We start from the raw sequence: 25,470 nt of genomic DNA on the forward strand, positions 1-25,470 counted from the left end.
ATGTTTATGTTATATCAATGTATAATGGCGTGTGAATATATTCTCTTATTCATCCCCTTCTCCTATATATGTGTGTGTGTGTTTCTCAAATTTTTTTAAAAAAAAATGTATAATGGTTTATCATTTATTTATTTTTAATTATTGTCAAATTTTTAATTCTATATCTATTAAATGAATAAAATTGTTTTGAATAATTAAATTTTATACTTTTATCATGATTTTTAAATTTGGAATGGTCAGATAACTAAAAAATGATCTGATTCTCAGTTTTTACCGACAATTTTTAATATTGAATCACCAATTTTATGGTTTTTATTAGACCAATTGAAGGTTTGATTTCTAATTGAACCAGCCAATCCAATTCGGTTTCTAAAATCATGACTTTTATATATTTTTTTTACCTAAAGTATGTCATACTTCCAAAATTTATATATATCCTAGTCGTAATAATAATGTTAATTCAATATTAATTCTTATGACTTTAAAAATTTTAAGAGGTTAATTTTTTAGATTTAAAATATCATTCCCTCATTTGTTTGATAGATTCAATGTTATAACAAAAGATAGAAAATTTGAATTTTAAACATCTCAGTTCAAAATGCTAAAAAGTATTAGTTCAACTACAAGACTATTGGCTCATACCCTAATTGAGTCATCAATGTTTGTTTGGTATCATTTGATTTTTTTTTTTTTTTTTTTCCTTACTATTGCTGCATTTTTGTTGTGTATCCTAGCTCATGGGCGGAAAAAATTAATAAAAATAAAAATAATAATATTTGCTAAGGGTGCGAGTGCATATTATCGTATGCAACCAACATTGAATTTGATTTAGAAAACTTTAAAGTCAAATTCATAATTTCAGAAAACATAGTGGTCGCAGGTTTCATAACCCATAAGTCATAATAAGAGCAACAGAAGCTGTTGTTTTTCTCGGACAAGATAAAAGAAAAAAGATCAAAATTTTCACACTCTTAGAATTATATATGCAGGTCTCACTCGCATGTTTTCGTCAATTGTTCTAACAAAATTTGGCATAAACCAAACTGATTTCCACGTTAACCATCTCTCATCTCTGCGGCAATTCCTTTGATCCGGTACACCTCTGCCTCCAAATCTTCTTCTCTATGTTTTTATTTTTTATTTTTTTTAATATATATATATATATATATTTTTAATAATCTTTTTTCTTGTCAGTCTGTTCTTACCAAAAACTTCGGAGCTAGAATTGAATAACATTGTCTCTGAATCTTTTCCGTTTCATTCTCTTTACAAAAGTTTTTGTTTTGTTTGGTTTGGTTTGTTTTTAACGTTAATCAAATTATGCTGATATTGTTTTTCATCAGATTTAGCTCATTAGCAAATGGATGGATTTTTGTGCTTTCTTATGTTTTCATTTATATGCAGTAGGATCTAGCATTGCGTCTTAAGTATGAGTTTTGCCTAGGAGCTGGGTTTGAAACAAAATCTTTTATCATCTTTGAGAATAATTTGAAGTTATATTTGTGGCTGAAATTTTATTTATTTTTTAATTTTTTGTCTGCATCCAGATTGAATTTATGTTTGCCAGCTATAATTCCACACTAAAAAGTGGTACATAATTTTTATTTGTATATGGCTGTGAGTATGGGTAGCTTGTGTGAAGAGGTGAAGTTTAATTGTGGTTTTGCTTGATTAATAGTTAAGCCACACCTAACTACTAAGGTATCAGATCGAGGTCTATAATGCTTGATTACTTTGTTGTAAATTGGTTTTTTTTTTTTTTCACATTACATTGATACTTTGACACATTGCTGGCAATACAAGTACAAGCTTGCGCTTCTATAAAATTTGTGTCATACTGATGATATTGGTATTGTCACAGCCTAAACCCGATACCCGGATTTGTGACCATGTCCGGCATGTTAATATCAAGCTTGCCTCCCCGAATGTATATATTATCATTCTATTTTTTCATCTTGGTGATAGGGGTCCTTGAAGGTTTACATGTACATTCCAAAACAGCATGTTTTGTTCAAGATTTCTTTGTTGGTTATCTTTGCTGCAGTATATATGTGTTTAATTTCTATCCGGTGTCTGATTATCTGTATATGGGTGTATGTCCTGATAGGCAGCAGCATCGATTGTACAGATTTTGTTCAAAGAGCTCTGGACACCCACGTTAGCAAAAAAAAGATGGGTGCTCCTAAGCAAAAGTGGACAGCAGAAGAGGAAGCAGCCCTTAAAGCTGGAGTCTTAAAACATGGAGCAGGCAAATGGCGCACAATACTTACTGACCCAGAGTTCAGTGGCATCTTACATCTACGTTCAAATGTGGATCTTAAGGTATCTATTTTATACTTTCAGCTGGAACTGTCAACCATTACTGAAGAAAGTGTAATTACTCATTCAGCTTTGAAGATCTAGAATTTGATCTTATGGATAGTGCGTCTGTTTATCACATTTGGGAAACTAAAATCTCCATGCTTAACTCACTTTTCAATTTCAAATGATGTGTGGTGGTGTATTAATTTGAGTATTATATATGGACAGGATAAATGGAGAAATATAAATGTGACGGCAATATGGGGGTCCCGTCAGAAGGCCAAACTTGCACTTAAAAGAGATCTACCTACCCCTAAACTTGATGATAACCCTATTTCTCTAATCACTGTACCTCAGAGTGATGCAGAAATTGTTGATGCTAAGCCTCTTGTGCTTTCGAGAGGAACATTGCAGACTGCTGATTCAAAGGAACCATTTGCAAGGTTACATCTCTTGCAATTTTGTCATCTATAAAACGTAGATACTTCTGATGACGACATGTACTTTAAGTAGTTTTCATTCTTAACTTATCTGATCTAGATTTCATATAGTAGTTAATCCATTCAGAAACTTATTATATTGCTATAATTTAGAAGAATCTATTAAATTCTAGTATTACTTTTCTTTTAAGAAATTATGGGAAAGAGTTTATCAGATAATTAAAAATCATGCAATCTGTATGTTCATGGCATGGGGTCTTACTAAAGTGTAGCCAAGTGGTGGTGGAATATTTTATTTCAATAATACTTCCAGTTAGTGGGAATGAATAATTGGAGAGTACATCTGTTCCATGAAAGAATAATCACAATATCCTGCAAGATCTCTTAGTTGGGATGTTTTTGTTGTTCTAGTATAGTATAAAAATATGCATAAACTTTAATGATCAAGGAAAACTCTAACTTTTCCTCTACTCCTACATTTTAGTTCACATGAAATTTTCGGCCATTCATTATATTACTGAATTGCAATGTAAATTTAATTTCACAGCTGAAAGAAGTCACTGGAACAACATTGTTAATTCCTTTTTAAATTCTAAAGTATCATCTTTTATAAATATTTATTTAAGTTTCTAATGGTTGTACCACTGGGAAAAAACAGCTCATTTTTTCTAATAGACTTTTTTTTTTCATTTCACTTCATTCAGTGAGAGTCTTTTATAAACTATGTGCTAAAATTGCTTGACTCACCCCATCTAAGTTGCACATATTGTACCATGCTTGGAAAACTTACTCAAAGTGAAGACATGTCTCTTGGTTGATAAATCTCTTTAGGCTATTTTTGTGGCTTCAATATTTGGCAAATGGCACATCAGTCATGATCAATGTTACAATATATAACAGCTAAAAGATGGTGGTTTTATAACTTACAAACCTACTGTCCACTTTTTTCTTTTCTTTTTTTTCTTTTTTTTTTTTGGGGGGGGGGGGGGGGGGTGGTGTGTGGGGGAGATCCTCCAAAGATCAGGTGGGGGTCTCCAGATGTCATAGGCCATAAAAAACTTGTAATGGGAGCCAGGTTATCCTATTTTTCTTAACATTGTTATTTATTTCTTCTGCTGGACCCTCCTTTGCATGGTTGTAGGTTGGATAAGCTTATATTAGAGGCTATTACCAATCTGAAGGAGCCAAGGGGTTCTGACAGGGCTGCAATTGCTTTGTACATAGAGGTAATCTCACTTGTGTATCTTTAAGCTATGACTTCGTAAACCTATCATGCTTGCAGAAACAAATACTAAATGGTCAAACTTCAGAACATCTAGTGCTTGTAATGCTTTTAAGTTGTAAAGACCTTCTATTCCAATTCTTCCTTGAGCAAATTTCCTTTTCTACCTTCTCTTAGTTTCTAATAAATTGGTGTTCATACAGATACAAGGTTATTTCAAATGTATTCCTTTTTATCATGATTCTTTTAACTGTACAGAAACACTATTGTGATTTCTGCAGCTCTTTATGCAGTTACTCTTTTTTTTTTTTTTTTTTTTTAATAAGTAGCAATTTAATCGTTTCTTCAATTACATTAATCAATGACTGATGTGGATTTTGTTCTTAGATCCAAGACTGCAGTACTATTGAGTATTTTTCTGTCAATCACAATTCACAACTAGTGGGTATCCAGCAGCCTTTGATAATATAACTATTATTTTCGGGCTGCTCATAAATTATCTGCCACTAGGCCCACTACTAAAACGCTCATCAAATTTTTTGTAATATTTTCTCAGTTTTGAAAAAAAATGCATCAGAGAATCTCTCCCAACTTAAGATGTACTAGTGCATGTTCAGTTCAGGATTTTTAGAAACATTGGCAATGCTTGTGCTTGATTCTAAACATTTTAGTTTTCTTTTCTTTTTTTTCTTGTAGGAGCGGTACTGGGCACCACCAAACCTCAAAAAACTATTGTCGACAAAGTTAAAGCATATGTCAGCAAATGGAAGATTAATTAAGGTACTCAATCAATCAAAATATTGGTGTAGAGAGGGAAAGACATTAACATTTGTCTGTGGAAACTAATAAGTCAATGAAGCTATTTGACTGAAAAATTGTTCCTGCATTCCTGAAAACCATTTGACACATATCCTATTTCAAGGTCATATAAAAATATATCTAATATGACAAAAACTTGTGCTTGATAATACATTTTAATTGTAGAAAGGATTATGTTGTCCTATTGGTTGTTAGTTGATTACATGAAATTAGAATTTGTGATATGCATATGTAGGTCTGTTTGTGATGAGAGTTAAATACTATTTGAGTAATAAGTTTGTAAGTCATGGACATATGGTTTTTCAGGAAAATAAATGGTATCATCTTGACTTAGAATTGGATACTTTTTATGGTGGTTGCATTGACAGATAAAACATAAGTACAGGATTGCATCAAGTTCGACATTTTCTGAAAAAAGAAGAAGCTCTTCCTTGTTAGTTGTGGAGGAAAGGCAGAAGGATTCTTCAAGAGCAGAAAAGAGAGAGATCAACATTCTTACTAAAACCCAAGTTGACACAGAGCTGTCAAAGATGAAGGGCATGACTGCACAAGAGGCTGCTGCAGCTGCTGCACGAGCAGTTGCAGAAGCAGAAGCTGCTATTGCTGAGGCTGAAAAGGCTGCAAGGGAGGCAGAGGCAGCAGAAGCAGAAGCAGAAGCAGCACAAGTTTTTGCCAAAGCAGCAATGAAGGCATTGAAATGTGGAACACTCCGTGCTTGGTAAATTTTTCTTTTATGTTTTGCCCTTCAACTATTCCAGCATCCTGAGTCTAGAGATTTTATGGTTAGGAATCTAGGATGCGGCATCACATCCTGTCAAAAAGCTAAGCTTGGGAAATTATGTTATTTTTTCCTCTATATATAACTTGGGACTTCCTCTTTAGTTAAGCTCTCAGAGCTTGGCTGGATGTCTTTATTATTTCATTACATCACAAAAAATACTTATCTAATCCTTTGCATATGCAATGTTTCACTGGTCTCATAATGACATTTTATTCCACTTTTTCCAAGGGGATATGCCACCAACATTCTGTTGTTTGTTAATAAACTGATGCCAATCCGATCCATACTTTTCAAAGCTGTACTTGTTTCTTTCTTCTTCTTTTTTTGTGTTGTTTTTTGACATCACACTATTTTGTCCACTACAACGTGAAATTTTTGCATATTCCCATGTGAATCACCCAGAAATCCAGGATGTGTGACTTTGGATGTTATGCTACGGTGGAAAGGTTCTTGTCATCCTAGTGCTGCAATATTCATAACCTGAATATAATTTTAATCCTGTTAGTGTCCTTTATAGTTCTTAATCCTAGTGGTATCTTTGCTAATTTTGCAGATGATGTGAACTTCACATATGGGTATCCAGTTCTTCGAAGGTGAATCGTGCATTGGGCTTCAGGATCATACTGGTGCAGCTCTGAATTCTGCCAATATGTCTATAACTGTATATATGGCTTAGGTTTGTAAATTTGATAAATGGGATATTGATATTTGAGTTGTGTTTGCTTTTTTGCGGTCATTTCGCTAGGAGCTTATAGATTTTCCTACTTCTAGAACTAAAGGATGAAGAGTAATTCTACTAAAAGAAATAGATATAGGGGCTTCGGGGGCCAAGATACATATGTAATTCATATGTTGTGGTGACAGTCACTTATCAAAAAAAAAATATGTTGTGGTGACAGTCATTTGAGCCAATGGAAGAGTAAATGAAAATATGAACTTTCTTAAGATTTGTGTTTCAGAAGCTGTGTTCACGGCTCACTAAAAACAAGCCTATGTTTATTAACTACTGTGCTTGGCATGGTTGTCAAAATTGCGATCCGAATCATAGAATCTCACAATTTTACGATCCTACCTCACCAAAACGTTTAGAATCGCACTAGGATTGTAAAAATGGTAGGATTGTACGTAGGATCGTATGAGATCCTACCGATCCTATCAAAAACATAATTTTTTTTTTATGGGATAATTTTTTTGTTTTGATGAAGGTTTAAGGGTTTTTATTTTTTCATGTTGTGATGATATGACTTTTTATTTTTTATTTTATAAAATTATGTCAACTTAAACAAATGTTTTCTAGTTTCTAGATTCACTTGTAATCAAAATGAAAGAATGCTTCATCATTTCTAAATGAAGAATTTGACGTTGGCTTTACTGCCTTTTAAGCTATAATATTATTAAATTTGTTTGATCAATATATTAATTTGTGTTCTAATACTACTAAAATATTTTTTTATATATAATTTTATCAATCATGCTTGTATTTATATATTGATTGATTGATTGATTTTTTTGAGCATATTCTTTAATTGTTGCTGAGTGGTATAACTTGAATAGTTTAGTGTGAAATTATATCTTGATGTCTTTTACAACTCTAGTATACAAATATATAATGTCTACATATATGATGAAATGGATGATGATGATTAGGAATTTAAGACGGTGGTTATAAGAACCTTAGAATGAGAATAATTAAATGTTTACTTCACCTTAATATTCATCTTGCTTTTAGATTTCATATTGTAGTTAGCTAGTTTCCAGTTGCTAACTTATTTTGGATTTCAAACTTGGAACTTAGAACTTAGAAAATATTTTTCATATGTTTTGATAAATATTTTGGTATTTGGTTACTAATTAAACATTTATTGAACTTTTTAGATACATTGAGTCAAAACTTAAATATATTTGTTTATTTAGTATAGACTAAGCGATGAATGATATGCAAATTAAATCATATGATGCAAATCTAAGTTTTTTTATGAATGAATTTATAATTTACGTGATTATTCAACATACAAAACCATTATTAATGTGTTTTTTTGCTTTAAATCTGAAAATATGTAGGATCTTACGATTCACGACCTGATCCTATGATCTACGATCCCACCTACCTTTAACGATCCTACATGGGATCTCGATTTTGACAACCTTGATGCTTGGCACAATAACATTTATGTTTTCTTTTCACCCACACCAATTTACGTGTGCATTTGGTTTCCTTCTCATGAATTTTGTGCATTGCATGAAGAGAATATATATATATATATATATAAGTAGGGTTTCAAAAAGCTAGAAGCTATGGTTGTATCAAGTGGTTATCTTGATTCAACTAACTGTCAAAAAAGAGGAGGAGGAGTAGAAAGAGTGGCTATCTTGATTCTTTAAAAAATAAAAATTTAGGCTATCTTTTCTTTTACGCCAAGTGATTACATTCTTTGTTATAATTTGGGAGTTTTTTTTTTTTTTTTTTTTTTTTTTCGCCAAGTGATTACATTCTTTGTTATAATTTGGGAGTTTTTTTTTTTTTTTTTTTTTTTTTAGAGTTTCAACGTATGGCGTCTGCTCCTGATGATAGCTCTTTATCATCAGACCAAGACACCAATCAATTTTTGGTGTAGGCGAGGATTGAACCTCAAATCTCTTATTTAATCATCAGAGACTTTACCAATTGAGCTAACTGGAACCCACCAACAATGAAGAAAATTTTAAAAAGCTTCAATTAAAATCATGTACTTTTTGAATAGCTCCAATTTGCATCTTCAATGATTCACTATTAACTAAAAGTAGCAGAAATTTACATAAGTTTTGGCTAAAACCTAGCTATCTAAAGATTATAAATACAAAACATCCTTCTATGTGATATTATAAGACGTGTGTACACTACAAAAGAATTGTGCAATTATATAATAGTAACTAATTTGTTTATTATCACCAAAACATTCACAATAAAATTACATATTATATGCCTGTTTAAATTAAATCAAATATTATATAATAAAAGCATTTCACATGTGATTATGTGCACGAGAGATGAATGGTGACTTTATTTTATTGAAATAAAATGAGAGAATTTATTTTATTAAAATAAAATGAGATCATAACCTGCTAATGCTTTTTTGTAGAGGAAAAAATATGTTTTAAAAATATTATGAATTGACATAGTAACATCTAAAAAATCTTTTTTTTTTTTTAAAGAAAATTATAGATTTTTTAGAAATGTGCCTTTCCAGATTAAGAGCCGTGATCTTTCCACTAAAACTCTTCATTGTCTATAGATTAAGGACATGAAAACGAATGCCAGTTCAATTTCTCTCATCATTCTAGTTAGATACACAATTTCTTAAGAAAACTCTAAACAAGAAAATTCAAAATTGTTGTCAACAATTTGATAACTTTGTTCTATCGTGAAGGTGAATTGTTTTGTAGGCCAACAACAAACCATTTCAACCGGGGACAATAATCACTTTAAAAGTAATGTTCCAAACATGTCTCCTATCCTCAATTCCCCACCCTCTCTTCCCTCAAAGACAAAAGACAATTGTAAGAGAGAATGAGGGGTGAGTGACGATTTCCATTTTTTGTGTGCTAACGATAAATGGTTAAACTTAGGGGTGTTCACCAAACCGCAAAAACCGCACCAAAATCACCCGCAAAATGACATAACCGCACCGCACTACAAGTAACAGTGCACTGTACCACATGGTACAGTGCAGTTTGTGGTTTTATAATAAGAAAACCAAACAAACCGCACTGTTTCTATATATTAATATATTTATTTATTTTTAATATTAAATATATTATTAATAGCATAATAGCTCCAGTTTTCCCAACAAAAAAAAAAAAAGTTTGATAACCCTTGCAAGTATTGACTAGGAAAGTCAGCCCAAAATAAAGAAAAACTAACTCAATAATTTAAAATTTGGCCCAAAACAAAGGTAAAAATTAGTTTTGGACTGGGTAGGAAAAGCCCAAAATTTGAAAAATATATTGATTTCAAACCATATCTTATACATAATACCGCACATGTAATCACAAAAAAAAAGTGCGATACAATTATGGTTTTGGCTATACTTTAAACCGCACTGCACCGCATCGCACATGTGACTGCAAAAAAAATGTGCAGTGAAATTATGGTTTTAGTTAAACCACACCGCAAAGTGTGATGCTAAAAGTGGCTCAAAACCGCACCACACTGCGAATACCCCTAGTTTAACTCCGTACTCCAAGTCTCTGATCCAACCCCGACATTTTGAGTCCTTTCCATTTTGTTGATTTCATGATTAGAATAAATTTTACAAATTTAGAAATGTACATATTTTCACATCATTTATAATTTACATTCTACTGTCTAGAAAATAAAACTTAAACCATGAAATAGAGAAAATTGACAAGATTTGAAATGGAGAAAATCCTAGTCTAGAATTTCTTCGCCACGTTGAAAGTTGGGACATTTAGTTTATAGCCTTCTATTTAATCTTTTATTTGCATAGCCTTTTATGTGCTCACTCTTCTCCTTGTTGATCAGAGTATAATACAAAAACGTGTACAGCAAATGAAATCTGTTGGGAATAATATAAGGAGTAATTAAGAAAGAACAAAATGAACTCAACAAACAAATAGAAAATTAGATAACTTAGAGGTACAAAATTGTTATCCTTAAACAATATTTGCCCCCACATTATTGTTGCTAAAGAGTTATCACCAAATTTGTCCCCAAAATATAACTAAGTTTGTCAGGTTCTACAAATAGCAACTTTAAAAAAAACCCCACATAATTTCTTGTGTTTCTTAGAAATTATTTGAGAGAGAAAAATAAAAATTAGTTATCAAGGAACATGAACTACTATATATACCCAAAGTGTTATTACCTTTCAATAGACACCAATGGAGAGTTACAAAGTTTCATAAAACTTCCACGAGGTATAAAAACCTTTTAAGTTCAGTACAGTGACCAAAACTTTTTGCAGAAAACTGTTATTCACGCTTTTCGATTGATTGAGAGGAATCGAATAGGAATCGAGAGTCTTATAGGAATCGAGAGTCTTTCGATCAATCGAACAAGAACTGAAAAGGAATCGAGAGAGGCAGAAAGTCCAGTACCAATTCCTTCATCAATTTGATCAATCAAGTAGAATTTCGATTGATCGAAAGTTCTGAACTTTAATTTTTACTTCATCATTTTATGCAAATGATATACTCTCCAAACTTATAAATCATTCTTACATCTTATCCTTTTATATTCCTATACTATATATACAACAAAAACAAGTACCAAATTGGTACTATTAGATACAAGATACACTACCGAAAAAATAAAATCTTAACTAGGAAAAAGATTATACAATGGAAGAATAAACCTTAATCAGATTATAATTTCTGCAATTTCTGCATTACTAAGAATACTGTTTCGGACAACACGAACACAAATTTGAACAGAAACATTTCTCATTAGTAAAACTGGGATCACAAACTCACCCAGATTCGGCTTTCAAGCCCCCCAATAACATAAACCCCCACTTTCAAAAACAAAAAATCTCAGAATTTCTCATTTCTCATTAATCTAGAACAACCATTATTCTACATTTAAACATTAAAAAAAACAAAAATCAATCTTTATTCCAATACCACAGTGGCACCCAATTCCTTGAGCTTAGCGAGAATGGGTTCGGCCTCTTCTTTGGTGAGACTTTTCTTCAACACCACAGGGACTTTCTCGACCAATTCCTTGGCCTCCTTCAACCCCAAATCCGTGAACGTCCTCACCTCCTTTATGATTTTGATCTTCGCCGCCGCGTCGTACTTCTCCAGCTTCAAATCGAAGGCGCTCTTCTCGGCGGCCTTGGCCTCCTCGCCCGACCCGGCTCCGGATCCGGAAGCCGCGGATGGGCCGAGCCCGGAGATTGCTGGGCCGTACTTGTTGAGGCCCATCTTGTGCCTCCAGAGGACGGAGTAGTCGTAGCGTTCGAGCTTGGTGAGGTCTCGGATCTCGTCGGCGATTCGCTCGAGCTTCTGGGTGCGAGTCTCGGTGGCGGTGCACAGAGTGCGAGCGAGTGGTTTGCCAGTGAGAGTGAAGAGACTGGTTAGGGACTTGGTGGGGATTCTCATGGTTATGGTTATGGTAATGGAGGACTTTTTTGTTTTTAATAAGAATAGGGTTTTTTGAGGGGTTAAAAAAAAGATTAAAGAGGTTGCTCTTGATTCTCTGTGTTCTTGTTCATTGAGCTCTAAACTAATACAAGCATTGTGGACAAATGAAAGGAAAATTGGGGTTTTGGGACTGTGGATGAGAAAGATGAGGGCAACTTAGGAATTTCATTTACAAGTCAATAAAACTCGCCCAAACGATGTCGTTTTTTTTTTTTTTTCTAAATAATAATCTGGGTAAGTAACCTTATTCAACTTAATTTAAAAAAGAAATTATAAAGGTATCGTTTTTAAAAAAAAAAAAAAAACTAATTATTAGTACTTATTTGGAAGAGTTTATTTTCATTAGTTTATTGGACTTGAAAATTAAGTTGGACAAAAATACAAATGAAATTAGAAAAAATAAATATTGAAAAAGTTGTGCATAAATTAAATAAGCAGGATAAATAAATAAAAAAGTTCTAGCAATTGAAAACTTTAGCATGAAAATTTAAACTAGAGAAATTTTTATATTCCAAAAGTTCCATTTGGAATCCATTTGGAGTGGAAGTTTCATTGCATGCGAGAAAGAGAAAACTTTTACATAATTGAATAGCCCACGCCAAAAAATAAAAAACCATTCTTTTTTTCTCTTCCTTTTCTTTTCTTAATTTTCTCTTGTAGAAACTGCTCCAAACAGAGTCATGGTTAAAAATATACACACAAAAAATCTGAAATTTTTGAGTTAAATTAAGCTACAGCTTTCTACTACTTTACAAGCCATAAGAGCTGGCCAGAAACCATTAGCATAGATGGTGGCTTCTAAATTTTACTTAATAAAAGTATATACAAACATATGAACACAAAATCGACTGAATTGACCTATAACAATGTAACAATAGCTCCTTTAAAGAGATATGGCTGAAAAATGATGCACCTTGCCCTCATTTCTGACCAAGCTGAAGGGGGAACAATATCCCATCTTTCTTCCTGCTTTCCTTCCAAGCTTCCAGTATTTCATGAGCCGTGGGCACGTTAGATTCGTGAGATTCATCTCCAATTGCTAGTGCGTCAAGTTCCAACTCATCAATATCATCTGAGTTTTCATTAAACAAATAAGTTGCAAGCTTGTTCGCCAGTTGTTCAGTACCAGTTGCTACCTCATCAGCAAAACCATCTCCTCTGATGCAAAGGTTTGTTTCTCCATCTGTGCCGCAATCTTGATTTGGTGACAAAGTGAGTGTCTCTGAATCAGCATCAACCTCTTTGTTGGTGCTAGTATGATTAACAGGTAGCGTGTCTAATGTGCAATCACTATCTTTGACTAGAGGGTCCTCACCAGGGTTAAGGTTTTCATGCATCATTCTTACAGAATAGTTTGGGGTATTTGCTCCAATATTTTTATCAATTCCTCCATTACTGCCATCCAAGGATGATTTCTCCGAGGCTTCATTGCTCAATGCAATGGAACTTGAGAAGTCTCTCGATGTGGCAGAACCACAGAGAGAGTGCAATGATCTTAACAAGTTTAAGAAAGTGGCCTCTGATGCTACCTCACAATTACCAAGAGCGTCCAACAGTTTCACTAAACTACCCTCACTAATCCTGTGTCTATTTTTTTCAAAAAGGTCTGTCCACTGCCCTTCACTGACTTGAAATGGGGCATAAGCCATGGCGTTGACCAGGGTGGCAGCTTTCTCATAATTATGTTGAGCTGTAGCTTGAACTATCATTTCATTGAAGAACAAAGGAGGAGGAACTTCTCCAGCTTCCAAAATAGTCTCAAACGCATGCTCAAGTAGATACCACTGCAGTGTGAAGATAGATGCTGAATTATTTGATTATCCACCCATAACTGAGCTCATACAATAAAAGCATATAACTAATAACATTAAAAAGAAGAAAAATTAGTTATTATAGTAGGACAAGTGACAACTATCTAGGTGATTTGAGTTTTATCAAGAACTAAGAGTTCTAATACAATGCAACGTGGTCCAACAGTTTAACACCTTCAGCAATTTAAAGAAGAAAAAAGAAGGATTGAACAAAAAAAGAATTTTAAATACATGTACCTTCCCAGCTCTTGATGCTTCCACTAGTAGTGATGCATGTTTACTTAAATCCAGCTGGTACCCAGAGAAAGTCATCTCCCTGTACACATACTCAAAGTATTCCCATTGCAATGCACTAGCTGATGCCACAAGCATTGAGCTATATGTGTACTTATCCGGGATAAGCGCAGTTTCAACACCATTTAGGGAAGTGCAAGAATCAGACTTAGCTCTCTTAACATCTTCAAACAACTCTTTTGCTTTAGAAAACATATCACTCCGACCATAAACTTTTAGCATGGAATTTATGGTCCCTATGTTAGGTGCACAATGGTCTTTCATGTGTTCAAATATAGAGATGCAATCAGCAATATGCCCACCATCCATTGAAGACATTATCATGCCAGTGAAGGTAAACTCTAATGGTTTAGTAAGAGAGAGTTTTTTCATCTTATCAACCTGCATGCATTTTTCAACAAAGAATGAACTCTCTGGTCTATCAAAACATAGAAGAAAATCACTATTTGATCCTAGAAGCAGAGATGCCAAGAAATTCAGCTTTTGAGAAATACTGCAACATTTATCAAGATCCAGCATAACTAAGAAACATCTAACCATCAACGTATGTCATCCATCAGACACAGGTAGTGGTTTTCATGTGATTATAGGTGCTCTTTTCTTGATCATATGTGGTATTTGCCAATATTTTGGTCATTTGACAAAGGAGCATTACATTTTGTAGACGTGGTTCAGTTATTCCTATTTGCCTCTATCTATTGGTGGGGAGGTATATGAAGGAACGAAAGAGAGGATTGAGGAATGAAAGCTCGAAGACAAAGAGAACCAGGCTTTTCCACAGAATTACTGCAGCTTATATTTATAAAAAATTATTAAAAAAAAAAATTACTGCAGCTTTTGCATTCCCTTTGATTATCATATACAAAAAAGTCTCTTCCACCGTCCAACCAAATCTCTCTTTATCATACTATTACAAGATCTTTAAATAACAAGTCTCCCAAATGAGTTTTTAAATGCATTGATCTATTACATGCTTCCCATATCCAATGCCAAACATAAAGAACCTGTAAGTTTTTTAAGAAGGTAAAAATTGCTTTTCGTATCTTCTCATAAGAAGTGTGACTAATTATAGTATTTATTACTATAATTGTGGTGTAAAGTGCTAGAGCTTTCATCGTAATTTCCTTTCATTGTAATTTGCAAAAGGATGAGTAATATGAAAAATTTCTCCTTTTCCCAATCTCATAGCAAATTAACAAGGGAAGAAGAAAATTATTTCGAAAGGAGATTCTAGTGAAAACACTAATCAAAATGTGGCGCACAAACTTCAAAGGAACATGTGAAGATTGATATATAAATATGAATTAATATAAAAATGTTATAGCAATAAACCAACTCTACCAAATGCATGGGAACACAATTTAAATAAATGCTCCCTTGATTCTACCTTATCTTACACAAATAGTCTTCAAATTGATCATGGTAGAAATCAAATAAAGAAGAAAAAGTCAGGCTAATTTAAACTATGCAAAATTATAGTCAAATAAGTTATATCTATAGACAGATAAGATATTATTTAAACAGAACAAATTACATCCAGTCACCACAGATCCAAAAGTCCACATACACAGACACTAACCTCTACCAAAGCGTCCTGCCACCTCCCATTGTTGCAAAGGCAGCAAGCTAGCTCATAATATACACTGGCTACTCCAACCACTCCCCTTTGTTCCATACCCCTGACTGCCTCCACTGCTTCATCTACTTTACCTTCCTCCCAAAAAGCTCTAACAAGAACTGGAAGTCAGACATCAAAGATGCATTAGCCACCACACAACAAAACCAATCACAGAAAAGGGACAGCTAAAATCACCTTTGTAAGTAAGCGCTTTTGAAGCTTCCCCACTTTTCTTCATCTTTCTGAAGTATTCATGGACAAGGTCATACTTTCCAGATTGCAGCATTACCTTTCAATAAGCAGCTCCTGTAAGACTTGAATACAAATATGAATTGAGGATAAACAACATCTGGCATGTGAATTACTTTTTCCTAGTTAGACAACTTGGAACACAAACCCTAGCTTCTGATTATGTTTATGGAAATAATAAAACACCAATTCATCATACACTGATGAATGGTATTTTGACTACTCAGCTAAAAACATATCTCACAACTGCACAGGTGCAATAGCATTATTACATTACAAATCAATACCCACTAGATTTTTTTTATTTTTTTGACAAGTAACACCCAGCAGATCTATTATAATACGTAACAGATCAATTCATATATCATACTAACACATTTCCATCACCCAACTTAAATCCAAATACTAAATTGTATTTTGACTACTCAGCCAAAAACATAAATAAGTAAAGGGTTTGTTTTTTTCTTTCATTAGTAAGTTACACATGGACCCGATTGGTCTTGAACTCACAACCTCACCCCCCCCCCCTTGCTCTTACAAGGGAAGGAGGTGAGATTTGAGCTAGAGTTTATTGGCGAGGGTTTGACATCACTTACTAGCACCACATCTGACAAAAGCTTATAGCAACAAGAAAATGTTCAAATATAAGACACTTATGATGTTTATTTTTCTTCTTATGCTTTCCACCTCAAAGACAATATCGTATTGCTCTAGTAACTTAGGCAGTTAGGTTCCCAACCAACAAAGACCAAGATTGATGTATTCTATGCTAATGGATGCCATGATTCATAATTACCTCCATTGCAAGTCCATAGGTTGCTCCATCAGGCTTAAGACCACTCTTTCTCAACTGCTCAAAAACCCAAGACACACCCTTCCACTGGTGCGATGAAACACAGGCATTCAAGACCTAGGAATCAAATCAGAAAAGATCGAGTTATGTTATCATTAATGTATGTCAGGAATATTGAGCCATCTAAATAATTATGCCCTCTTACTGAATTATATATAACAACATCAGGTTCAAGTATTGGGTCCCAGTTCCTCCGTGCATTTTTTATTTTTTTAGAAGGTTTCTGTCTCATGCATTCGATAATGCTAATCAGCTCTTTCACAAGACCAGCTTGACCAAGTGTCACAGATATGCTGTGGTATGCAGCCATATCAGGATATAAATGGCAATCTCCCTGAATCACTTTAAGAGTAAGAATTCATCAAGTAACATGATATAAATATTCAAAAAGAAAAGTCCATGTACAAACATAACAAATTTAGTTGACTATTACACGCATGAGCTTGAAAACGCGAAGAGCTTCTTGGGGCCTCCTTGCCTTCCCAAGAACTGCCAAGAGTTTCGTGTAAACAAACCTACAAAAAGAGTCAAATTCCTTCATAGGATGAAAACTTAAGAGCTAAACTAATTGGTCCTCAACAATTCAAACAGTTATAATTCTTCATACATGAGAGCATTAAAAGTTAAAACCCAACACAAATTACCTGCTCTTATAACGTTTATTTTCCTTATCATTGTACACCCATTCCACAGCAGACAAAGCTTGCTTCCATTGTCCCTTATTCCCGAGACCTCCAACAATCTTAAGCAACTGTTTCTCAGTGAACTGCAATCCCGATTGCTTCATCATCCTCGTAAACTTCCAGTCCCTCATAGTAATCTCCCTAGCACTTAGCCTACACCACAAACCCTCATTACCCTCATAGACCAAAACAAAAGAGCAAAATACACTTCTGGTCCCTAAACTTTAGCCATTGTGCAATTTTAGTCCCTAAAGTTTAAAGTTGTTATATTAAATGATTCAATTTACCATTTCCCAACAGTTTATCATGGTATCAAAGCAAAAGTTGTTATCAGTAATTTATCAAAAGTATTCGCTTTTAGTCCCTAACAAACTTAAAAGTGATCATCTTTGGCCAAAAATAAATAAAAAATAAACAAAACCCCAATTGCAAAAACTTCCATACCAACAATTTATACCAAAAACAAAGATTGAAACACAAACCTTTCAACAAGAAACCGAATGACCTCGGCCTCATTGCGCTGCCGCTTTGCTGGGTCCCACACTCTGTTTTCACCATCCAACCACTCTTCTTTGATTAGAATATCATCATCCAAAACCCAATGTAACTCATCGAGCCTTCGCTCCTCAAACATTTCTCTCAATTCACGCAGCTTCTCCTTCTTGAGCTTCCCTCCACTGTACTCAGTACTCTCACTGGCAACCTCTCTGAGCCCAACTCTGTCCAGCCTCTCCCATGGCTTCCCCACCATCAAAGCCCCGGAGCTCTCACGTGTCTCTGCCTTTATCGCCTTGGTGAACTCCTTGTACTCGTGTTTGATAGTTTGGAAGTGGGTTTCTTCTTCCAGGGCCTGCTTTTCTGACTCGGAGAGTGGTGAGGTCTGGGATTGTTTGGAGAGGCGGTTCAATTTGCGGTTGTGTTTTTGGATTTGTTTCTTGCGGAGGAGGTGAACGATTTTGGGAGTTGGGTGGACGCCCTGCTGGATGAGCTTGCGTTTGATTTTGTCGGTGTCTGGTTCGAATTTGGGAGAGGGAAGTGAAGGGGGGCCTTGTACAGCTTCCATGGTGGAAGTGGTAGTGAGACTGTAAGAGTGTCTCTGATAAAAGATAAGAGAATTGCGGGATGTATTTGTAAAGGCCTTGCTTTTTAAGAGGCATTGTTGAAAATTTGGATGATTTTTTTTTTTTAAGTGAAAAATAAAAGCAGTAATAAGATTTATTAGCGTTAGTCCAAAAATCCTTTAATAGTATGATTCAAAAAAAAAAAAAAAAGTACAATATGTTAAATTTTCTAAATTAAATTATTTATAATTATTGTTTGAATAATTCTCAAAAAACAAAATATTTGTTATTTGAAAATTTTTAAATTTTTTTTTTTTAAGGAAACATAATGTATTTTATATCAAATTATTATATAAAATGAGATATTTTGTAAATAATGTGATGTGCAGTTAGAATTTATTTTTATCACTCTTTACAGACGATTTATTATTTATACATCTTAAATAGCCTAAAGAATAAGTAAATTCATCATTTATATTACAAAAAAAATACAAAACTTTAATAATATAAGAAAATTGTAATTCTATCATGAATCTACTACTTTACTTTAATGATATGACATAATATTCAACAATGCAACTCCTAATTCTACAAAAACCTTTCCTCCCAAAATATTACGAAAGTTGACAAAAATTAACCAAAGTGGACCAAATGGATTGAACAGAACCAAAATGGATGAATCAGACAAAAAATAGACCAAAATGAAATAAATAGACTTAAGTGGATTGAAATAAACTGAGTAGACATAATGGATCTAATTTGTACGAAATAGACCAAGATGGACCAAATTTTCCTAATGGGCCACACTGGACTAAAGGGGGCCAAAATAAATTGAAATGTTATGCTGATGTGGCTCAATTTGAGCGTAGTAGCTATAAATACTACGTTTCAGTTTTGGATATTATATAGATGGATTTTAGCATGTATTTGTAAAGGCCTTGCTTTTTAGAAAATCGGGGCTGTTTGGTAGGGTGTTTAAAGTAACAGTTTTTAGTGCTTAAACAACATTACACGTATTTCTACACTTTTTCACCCACATATATTTTCAAAAAATACAAATAACGTTACTAGAACAATATTACCAAACGGCCCCTTGAGTTATAAGAAAGCTATTTTACTAGATAACTTTTTATAAGAACCTATTTGGCATAATAGGTTTTTTTTTTTTTTTTAAGTATTATTTGGCACAAATGGCCTAATATCAGCTCAAAGATTGAGTGGTAGACCCAACAGACTTAAAGAGAATGTGCTATAAATTTGAAAGTCTCAAGAAAAACAAAAAGGTTCAAATGGATTTTTCTTAATATAAATTTCACAATTACTTATTTTACAAAAAGGTTCAAAGGGATTTTAAAATTTTTTTTAATTTGATAAATAAATAGGGGACAAGTGTTCTTGAAAAACTACTGTTCAGGTATCACTCCCTCGTTAATGCAGCTAGAGAGTTAACTGCAGAGTATTCAATGCGGTGGTAGCAGCTTTCCCTTAGATATTTCCCACCTCCCAATTGTCCAGTACATTCATAAAGTATATCGTTATCACTAGAATTTCCCAGAAGGTCACCCTCGATGACAAGACACTCTTTCTGACTTCTGTTTCGTTTAGCTGAGGAGATACTCCTCCTCGGCTTACCTTCCCCATCATTCTCACTCGTAGCTTGCTTATGGGGTCCTGAGTCTTACACACTCATACTGTTTATCTATTCTCAGACTACAAAGTATCCTTGGACAAGGCTCAAGACCCAACATATGTTCTTAAGCACCCTATCCCTACAATAGCCCCTCAAAACCTCGGTTTTCTCCCTTCTTTTCAAGGAGAAAAAATGGGTTTTTGACTTTAGATAATTTATTCCACACTTTTCTCTAATTTCCACATGTGAGAATGTCGCTTCGTGTGTCCCATAACTGTTCCTGACGCTTCGAAGCCCACAATGTCTTATTAATTGCTCCAGATGGCGTTCTGTTTCCTGCATCCTACGGTGGGATGTTGATCCTACGACTGGCATTTCTCCTTGAATTTTGAGCGATATAACTCCCACTTAACTCCGCCTCCTATATAAGGCGCCTAGTGGGTTTACTTTTTTCTTTATTTTACAAATTTGTAAACTCTTAAAACCTCTTAAACTCTCAAGCTCTCAAGATTTCCCAAATCTCCTAACTCTCAAGAAGCTTCTGAAGTGTCAACTGTTTTCATTTTCGTAAGTCTCTACATCCTTAACTTCTTTTCTTCTCAGCCAACCTCCTCGGCCTTCTAATCTTCCATTCCTTTTCAAAAACATTTCCCTTACTTCCCCTTAATTTGCTTAGATGGGTAGATTCAAGCACCTCGTAGATTCTCTCGTCGGTATAGAGGGCTTTAGGGCCAAATATCACATTCCACAGGGGGTTGCCCTGCGGTATTGTGCTCCACAGGTAATAAATATTTTGTTATTCATACTTCCTTCTTTATCATTTTATTTTATGAGCCTAACTACAATGCTTAGCATACTTAATTTTTAATGAACATATTTTAAAGAAAGAAAACAAATAAAAAAAATAACAAAATAACAAAAGACATATGTCATTGAAGTTTCTATTAGATAAAATTATAAATCCAGAAGATTTAAACCACTAATATATTAGTGTTTTCTAGGTAAGAAATAAAATACAATACATCACTATTTTTACTTTTTAAGTATGACTAACACATAAAACTCAAAATACACGAAGAAAATTTTGGAACATTAAAATTTAGTGAGGCATTTTAAATATTGCGCAATGAAATATTCTATGAATCATAAGATTTTGTTAGAGTTTAACTGAGAAATTAACAGCAGAAAGTATATACTTGTCTACAAAATATAAAGGTGGAAATTATTTAACTTTATTGTTGGGGGATAAAACTACCCCAAACATAAAGGAGGAAATTACTTTTTTCCATAATTATTTTTTGTTGGTAAAACCATGTGTTTTTTACTTTTAAAAAAAAAAGTTTTAAAAAGAAAAAGTCAACTCAATAAAACTGTATGTAAAACTATGAATTTTGACTCAATAAATTGGCTAAAAAAAAAGTTAGGAACATAATAAATGTCACAATATTTTCTCAATACATTTATTTTAGCTATGGTGGGCCCTGGTATGATATTTTATAATTTTATTTTAAAGTAATACTACATCCACAACATATTTACAACAAATCCTAGGTGGTAAATTTTCATTGGATTTTAATTGGGACAAACACTTTAAACTATGCATTAAAAAAATAAATAAATAAATAAATAAACCTACAGGAGAAATTTGTGTGTGAAACAGTGAATTTATGCTTACCAAATTTGACTAAATCAAAAAAGAAGTTTAGGAACATACCAAAATGTCACAATATTTTCACAATACCTTTATTTTCGATCGTGATAAGTTTCGATTTGATATATTATTATTTATTTTTTAGAAATGTTATTTCCATAATATTTTCGTAACAAATTTTGAATGACAAGTTGTTACTGATTTTAAAATGGACCCACAACTGCTATCACTTTTTTATCCATCAATAATAACTTACCTATGATTTGTTGTGAAATTAATATTAAAATGTTGTGGACTTAGCATTTTTTGATGGATAAAGTTTAGCTACAAAATTAGTTGTAGCCTTAGGGTACAAACTTACTTAATATCTTTTTATTGGATGTGAATTTTGACAAATCCACCATTGGATTACATCTTCTTCTTATATCCTCCATACTTGCAAAATTTCAAGAAAATTAAAAATCAATAGCTATGTCATCAATAATTTTTTTTAATTGCAAGTTTTTGTAATTTAAAATTATGTACAAAATATAAGCTTATAGCTATGTCATGTAGATTATATAAGCTTACACAAAAAAGCCCCACAAATAAATGATAAACACTATTCTAGTGCAAAAATTCAACTCAATAATGGTGTTTAAATTATACTGTATTTATTCTATTTTCTCTTTTACAAATGAATATTCTGTTATGCATATCTTTAATGTGTTAGTATAGTACCTAAATATGGTTTTTGAATTACAAAACAGGTTAATAAAAAAATATTATTTAAAAAATTATTTATTTATTTATAAATTAAAATACATTTTTTTAATAAAAAAATAACCTATTGCAACGAGATTTTCAAAATAAATCGTTGCAATATATGGAATTTTGCAACGAAAATCTAGTGTTACATAAACCTATTGCTTTTTTTTAATAAAAAAATAACCTATTGCAACGAGATTTTCAAAGTAAATCGTTGCAATATATGGAATTTATTGCAATGAAAATCTAGTGTTGCATAAACCTATTACCTCGAAGTTTATTACAACGGCTTGCATCAACTTGTTTGTCGTTGCAATAACACCTATTACAACGACATTAGTTGTTATTGCAACGACTTTTTTCGTTGTATTAAGTCTTTTTTCTTGTAGTGTACCTAAGGGTTTTGGTTTTCATTTCAACTTGAGGGAGCTTTGATGAAAAAAAATATGGAAGAAATGAGGCTAATGAGTGTCTTCCAAGTAAATTTATAATAAAAAATAAACCCACACATTCAATGTACGTTAGAATCGGTGTAGGATCGTAGGATCATACAATGATCCCAAACCAATCTCGCTAGCCCAACGATTCTAGAACGATCCTAGTCTTTTTGGTGAAGTGGAATCGTACAATCCTAGTGAAATGAAAACCTGAATCAAGACAGACGCAAGAGGCCTATACAACAACACGACAACCACCAACAACAAAATAATCAAAAAATAGCCTAATTTAAATTGTAATTAGAATTTAAGACTCTAATCCAAACACATCAAACAAGCAAAGCAATTATATGAAAAGTAAAGCAATTATATGAAAAACAGAGAGTGGAATGAATCTAAACCCTAAACCCTAGCAATTTTAACTATTGCATCTCTACTATCACATATGCCTTTAAACTAAGAAAAGCCAGAGGTCTCCCCTATAAACTAAGAAAAGCGAAGGAATAGTAAGAAATGGAAGTTAAACTTACTTAATGGAACCAAATTTTGTGATCTTGCCAATAGGAATGCTTCCATCAACATTTGGATCATTTCCTCCTTCTCTAGGTGTTCAACGGACTCTGCCATTTCCTCCTCCTCCTTTAGGTGGACGAGGTTTTTCTATGCTTCCCAATCACAGTAATAATACATTTTATGCTCCTCCAAACAACTAGAGCAGACATGGATCTAAAATAGAACAATTTAAATTAAAACAATTCAAAGAGAAAAATTGAGAGAGAGAGAGAGAGAGAGAGGAGCTTGAGCTTGAGTTGGAGTCGTTTCGAAGTGGTTCTGAAGTTCTGAGGTTTTTTTTCAAATGTAAATAGTTTGGCTTGGCGCTAAAATGCGATAGTCGGTTACGATTTTTTTATAGAATTTTTTAGATTTTTTTATTTTAAAAAAAGGTAAATTCTAATAAATCACTGAGTTAGACATCGTTAGCCCTTTTTTCTCTCTCCTTTCTGTTCTCACGTTAGAGACTCAAAATAATCAAAAAAAAAAAAATTCTCTTATACAAAACCAAACGAACCCATCAATGCACAAACAAAATAAAACCAACATAGAATTCCTAAAGAAAAAGAAAAACATAGAATTTTGAGTTGTACATCCCATATTACAACACCATTAAAAAGACCTTATTAGACCCATTTTGAGACAAACCCCAAATCAAAAAATACCCACAGATTCGCAAATGACTTAGTAAAAGTATAATACAAATAGAAAAAGGCAAATTAAAAAAATAAATAAAACATAGAATAGAAGTAGTAAAATATAATTAAAAAAAAAGTGTAGATTTCTAAAATAATTTTTTTTTAAAAAAGCATAGATTCCTAACTAAAAAATATAGACTTGTTATCAAATATATATATATATATATATAGTTAGTAAAAATATAATACAAATTAAAAAAAAAAAAAGCAAATTAGAAAAAACAAACAATAGAATTAGTACATATATAATAAAAAAATGTATAAATTTCTAAAATAAATTTAAAAAACTAAAAAATATATATTTATTTATATGTATATATATAGTTAGTAAAAATATAATACAAATTAAAAAAAAAAAAAAAGAATAGAGTTACAAATATAATAAAAAGGTATAAATTTCTAAAATAAATTAAAAAAAAAAACATAAAAAATTTTAGCATCTAAAACCCAAAAAACCAACTCTATCAAAACTTGCATATGCTAAAAAATTTGAAATTTTGCTACAGTGCGCTCTCATTTTTGAGAGTGCACTGTAGTAAGATGTTATCATTTTTTTTTATTAATTTCTTTCTTTCTCTCTTCCGTGCTTGTCTCCTTCTCAAGTCTCTTCTCTCTCCTCTCTCGCTTCTCCTCTATCACACCATCTCACCCAAGCTTCATCCTCTCCATCTCACCATCTCAGCCAACTCTCACCATCTTCTTCCTAAAAAGCTCACAAAAAACACCCAAACATCCCAACAAATTACCCAAAAACTCTACAACAAAAACCTCATAGACACCATCAAATTGCCCTTTGTAAATCATACTTGAAACCCAGAAAAAACTCCAATGCAATCACATAGAAACCCAACCAAAAAACCAGAAAATCAGCACAGAAAAATACCCAAAACCTCACTGAAAATACCCTGAAAATACAACCAAAAAAAAAAAACATTGAAAAATAGCTTCCAAAACCCAGAAAATCAATCCTAAAACTTCCTCTGTACACACCACCAAAAATAGTCCCAAAACCCAGCAACAAACCACTGAAAAACCCTCAAAATATCCTTGCAAATCCACTACTGAGATTGTGTGTGGTGGTTTGTGTTGGCATTGGCTAGGTTCCGTGGTGGAACAGGGAGGCTTTGCCTCGTTTGGATCGAAATCTAGGCTCTAATCGGGTTTGAATTCGGAGATAAAGCAGAGAATGAAGTTGTTGAGTGCCGTGGTTAGAGGTGATGAGCTTGAAAAGCTCAGGCCCTGGAGATTTTGATAGCAGAATATTAGAGAGAGGGAGAAGCTTCTAGACCGAGTTGAGAAAGATGGAGAGACAATGGGAGAAAGAGACAGAGGGAGAGTGAGAAATAATTAAAAAAATGAATAAAAATATTAAAGAAAGAATATTTAAATGAAGTTGTAAAAAAAAAAAAAAAATAGAACGTTTGATGTTTGGTATATTGTAAAATAAGGTGTTAAAATTGTAAAAGTAGTGTTTTAAGA

At 33.0% G+C, this 25,470-nt stretch overlaps 3 protein-coding genes across 4 annotated transcripts; 1 reads left to right on the forward strand and 2 right to left on the reverse strand.

Moving 5' to 3' along the window:
* Positions 1-929: 929 nt before the first annotated feature.
* On the forward strand, positions 930-6,508 carry LOC115994852 (telomere repeat-binding factor 2). Of its 2 annotated transcripts, XM_031119147.1 has the most exons (7): positions 930-1,094; positions 2,108-2,322; positions 2,530-2,744; positions 3,883-3,967; positions 4,660-4,743; positions 5,151-5,500; positions 6,117-6,508. In XM_031119147.1, coding segments are annotated over exons 2-7 (885 nt in total). In that variant the 5' UTR covers positions 930-1,094; positions 2,108-2,172; the 3' UTR covers positions 6,118-6,508. The 2 variants fall into 2 exon arrangements, with proteins under 2 accessions (XP_030975007.1, XP_030975006.1); XM_031119146.1 differs by lacking the exon at positions 6,117-6,508 and having other exon boundaries at positions 5,151-5,504.
* Positions 6,509-10,985: 4,477 nt separating this feature from the next.
* Positions 10,986-12,467, reverse strand: LOC115950268 (50S ribosomal protein L7/L12-like). Its single transcript, XM_031067493.1, has 2 exons — positions 12,461-12,467; positions 10,986-11,862 (listed from the first exon to the last, which is right to left on the reverse strand). Exons 1-2 carry the CDS (start codon positions 12,465-12,467, stop codon positions 11,174-11,176), a joined length of 696 nt encoding a protein of 231 aa, XP_030923353.1. The 3' UTR covers positions 10,986-11,173.
* LOC115994851 (pentatricopeptide repeat-containing protein At5g67570, chloroplastic) lies at positions 12,314-18,347 on the reverse strand. The gene is made up of 9 exons (XM_031119145.1): positions 17,698-18,347; positions 17,177-17,368; positions 16,966-17,047; positions 16,678-16,866; positions 16,476-16,589; positions 15,626-15,719; positions 15,392-15,549; positions 13,756-14,193; positions 12,314-13,491 (listed from the first exon to the last, which is right to left on the reverse strand). The coding sequence occupies exons 1-9, from the start codon at positions 18,276-18,278 to the stop codon at positions 12,628-12,630; spliced, it is 2,712 nt and encodes a 903-aa protein (XP_030975005.1). The 5' UTR covers positions 18,279-18,347; the 3' UTR covers positions 12,314-12,627.
* Positions 18,348-25,470: the final 7,123 nt, after the last annotated feature.

Source organism: Quercus lobata, chromosome 6 (assembly GCF_001633185.2).
Source record: "Quercus lobata isolate SW786 chromosome 6, ValleyOak3.0 Primary Assembly, whole genome shotgun sequence".
Classification (NCBI taxonomy): Eukaryota; Viridiplantae; Streptophyta; class Magnoliopsida; order Fagales; family Fagaceae; genus Quercus; species Quercus lobata.